This window comes from Tenebrio molitor, chromosome 7 (genome assembly GCF_963966145.1).
Source record: "Tenebrio molitor chromosome 7, icTenMoli1.1, whole genome shotgun sequence".
In the NCBI taxonomy this organism is placed as follows: domain Eukaryota; kingdom Metazoa; phylum Arthropoda; class Insecta; order Coleoptera; family Tenebrionidae; genus Tenebrio; species Tenebrio molitor.
In genome coordinates, this window is record NC_091052.1 from 18,651,220 (window position 1) to 18,654,608 (window position 3,389).

At 30.7% G+C, this 3,389-nt stretch overlaps 1 protein-coding gene across 1 annotated transcript; it reads right to left on the reverse strand.

Annotated features, from left to right (window-relative positions):
* Positions 1-1,221: 1,221 nt before the first annotated feature.
* On the reverse strand, positions 1,222-2,512 carry LOC138134551 (odorant receptor Or1-like). The gene is made up of 6 exons (XM_069052876.1): positions 2,135-2,512; positions 1,853-2,078; positions 1,699-1,798; positions 1,537-1,641; positions 1,326-1,481; positions 1,222-1,269 (listed from the first exon to the last, which is right to left on the reverse strand). The coding sequence occupies exons 1-6, from the start codon at positions 2,457-2,459 to the stop codon at positions 1,222-1,224; spliced, it is 960 nt and encodes a 319-aa protein (XP_068908977.1). The 5' UTR covers positions 2,460-2,512.
* Positions 2,513-3,389: the final 877 nt, after the last annotated feature.

A 3,389-nucleotide genomic window follows, 5' to 3' on the forward strand; every position in this document is an offset into this window, starting at 1 on the left:
ATATTTTAAACAAACCTTGATTATTATTTTTATTCCAGGAAATTATTACTTTCTTACGAAGTTAACTGAACAATTAAATTATGTGTAACGCAGATTTGCGAACTAGCTTTGAAATTTTTTATTTTAATCATTGATTTGGTTCATTGAATAGTCTGTCGAATACAACTCGTAGTCAAAGATAGTAGAATATTTTTGCGATGGTATCACTCATGGTCATTACGCTTTTAAACACCATTCGTGCTACGCCCTCATGGTGTTCATAAAGCGAATGACCATTCGTGATACCACCACAAAAATATTCGACAATCTTTGACTACTCGTGGTATTATAACTGAATATTTTGATAGTTCTGACATTCTTTAACACTTACGTCAATAATACAATTTCGTACTCTTTACCTAGAATGCTCATTGAATTATGATTTTTCTTTTCCTTTACATACTTTTCATGGGACCTTTTGCAACTATTCAATCGTTGCCACAACAAAAAAAATTCAATTTCTTTCGAAGCATTTATGTGTTTCTTTGAATCTAGTTTCCTATTACAAATTACGATTATAAAAAAAAATGTAGAATGCTTGGACCAAAAATAATAAGAGACTTTCAGTCAATAACAGATGTACATGTTTTTGACAACTAATTTAAGGAAACATTTATACTAACTTCTTTATCTGACTATCTAACAACCTACGAAGTGCAATACAGGGTGTTTGGGGTATAGGGTAACAAACTTCTCCCGTGTAAAGAACTCCACAAAATAAAACTTTTATTCTAGCAAATTTTTTTTGTATGTGTTATACTTTGCTAGTAAAGGTGGCAGCTAAGGCATTTTTATTTAAAAATCTTTATTAGCTTGGTATTAATAATTAAATTACGTGTTTACAGATATGAACAGTGGCTCTCCAAAAATGAAAACAGAGTTTAGTTCAGCGTAATAAAAAAATCAAATTGAAAAAATGTCACTAAGAAAAGTTGTTCATTTAACCTAGCTGTGAATCTCAGAAAAGTTTGTTACCTTAAACACCAAACACCCTGTATTAGCACAACATAGCATTTTAAACAAAAGCATTTTTTCTTAACAAATATAATTGATCTACCTAAACATTTTTACTCATTATTAAAGCGGTCGATGATTGATTTGATGAGAATCGCTTCATTTGACGAATTATCTTGGCATTTTCGTTTATACATTTTACAATTAGGTATCTTTATTAATTCTTGGTTAATAATTTTTTAAAACTGCAAGTAAGGAATAAGATCTTCTCAGTATCTGAAAATAATATATAAATGGTATCGTTAAATTCATTAGTAGTTAACATATCTTACAGTTGTAAATGTTTGTAGCGATAAATCAAAAACTTTTCCAGCAACCACGACCATGGGTTTTTTAGAGCGTTCCATTAATATTATAAGAGCTCTTTTAGATGTTACACCGTACTCATACCACTTACTCATATAAATAGCACTTGACAATGTGTTATTCTGAAATACATAATAAAGTTAGTGATAAATACGGTAAGAATTTCTCAAACATCACTTCTTCGATCAACATTGTTCCATAATAGCAGTAGAAAAATATTTGAAAGAATAGCACTCCCAGGTAATTCACCGTTATGAGAAAATTTACGTCGAAAGCCTCCATCTGAAATGTTATTTTTTAATTTATTACAGCTAAATTAAAGTCAAAATGTAACTGTACTTTGCTAATCTGAAAACAACAAAGTCCAATAACCAAGGAACTTCCCAAAAATTGACTAAATACCACTGATGAAAAGCAGTCTTGGTAATCAGAGACGAAACTTGAAAAAGAACTTTTCAAAACTATTACTTTCGATTTGTTGATAATTATTTACTCAATTATGTCTTGATATCGTTGAATACATTGTTGAATTTTATTGTAAATAATGCTTAATTTAACTGCTTCATTGTTGTCGCACAAAGAAGAAAGTTCTTCGTCAACATATAAATCAAGATAGTGCAAATTGTCTTTGAGGACTTGAAGTTGACTCGTTGCGTGGTAAGATAACCCACCAATTAAAGGGTCAATTGTTCCACACGCAAATACAGCATAGGCAGACCCTGAAATATAAATTTGCCATAAAGTTCCCAAATAGAGCTGTCCCATTCGCACTTACCCATAACAAGAAGAAAATAAAAGCTGTAATAAAATATGGGGTTTTTCTCGATACTAGGAGGCAACCATATATTGAGAGGTAACTGATGAATGTCCTCGCGAATAAAGATCTGACAAATAAATCCAATTAATCCTGCGATACACCCTACAAAGAAAACTCTGGAGTTCCTCTGACAGCTGTGTACGCATTCTTCGATAATGTTCTTGTGTTCAGGTCTCCTGACCGTGTAATGCGAAGCATCAAAGTAATTAATGCATTTCTTGATTTTCTCTCCGTTTATTACAAAAGGTAACAATTTAGGTGCATAAAATATCATACCAACCATGACGAAGTCACTGTAATTTATTGCAGTATTATCTTCGCTAAATATAAAATGAAATAAACCGAATATTGTTGACGGCATCATCGCCAGAACGTAGATTACGTAGGCGTAGATCTTGTATATACGTGGGTATTTGCTTGGTGAATACAGACCAATTATTTTCATCACAGTTAAGTTGAGATGAAAACTTTTCTGAATAACTTCTTCCATGTTACAAAATAAGTGAACAGTTAAGAGGTAATTTCTTCTTATTTATATATCATTGTAATAAAGAGACAAACCGCTCCCTTTCATTTAATCACATTAATTTTACATCAAAGAAATAGACGTAGGATTTTTAATTGAAGAACTTAAGTCCCTGTTTAAAAAGCTGACTTCAATGGACACTAATAAAAATTTCATTTAGGATTTGATGTTTGTATGTAATATTACCATAGTCACAAATAGTTCATTTTAAGCATGCCGTCACAACAGTTATTTGGTGTTGGAAGTTAACTTACACCAAGTTTTGTTCCAATCATTATAACAATCAAAATTAACACATTGACAAACTACAACATGTGACATGTAAGTAAATTATATTTGCAACAAGTTGCCATTTGCACATTTTTATAATTTTTTAAATGGTACTATTTTTTTTTATTTAAGTAACCTGCTTGTGTGCTTATTTCCCGACAGATTAACGTTTTATAATTATTAGTTACTGTTCCTTTTTCTTAATTAATTTTGAACTGAATTGAGAAATAGTCCACCTATCAGAAAATCATTTCTCAAGCTATTTCAAATAAGTGTCCTCGAAATACATATCAAAAAATCGGTAGTTCTTGTCGATGAATAGAAGTTAAATACCAAAATTTTTTCTAGATAAAGTCTTTTTTTTTGGGATGTAAAGCATCGAAAATTTGCTCGAAATTTCCAGTATCTTTTTTTCTG

Excerpts from the sequence above, each read along its gene's own strand:
- LOC138134551 (XM_069052876.1), bottom strand. The coding sequence starts at position 2,459 with ATGGTTGGTATGATATTTTATGCACCTAAATTGTTACCTTTTGTAATA. Across the intron at positions 2,079-2,134 it reads TTATTTTCTTCTTGTTATGG|GGTCTGCCTATGCTGTATTT; the intron begins GTAAGTGCGAAT and ends TTTATATTTCAG. Across the intron at positions 1,482-1,536 it reads GAACAATGTTGATCGAAGAA|AATAACACATTGTCAAGTGC; the intron begins GTGATGTTTGAG and ends TATGTATTTCAG.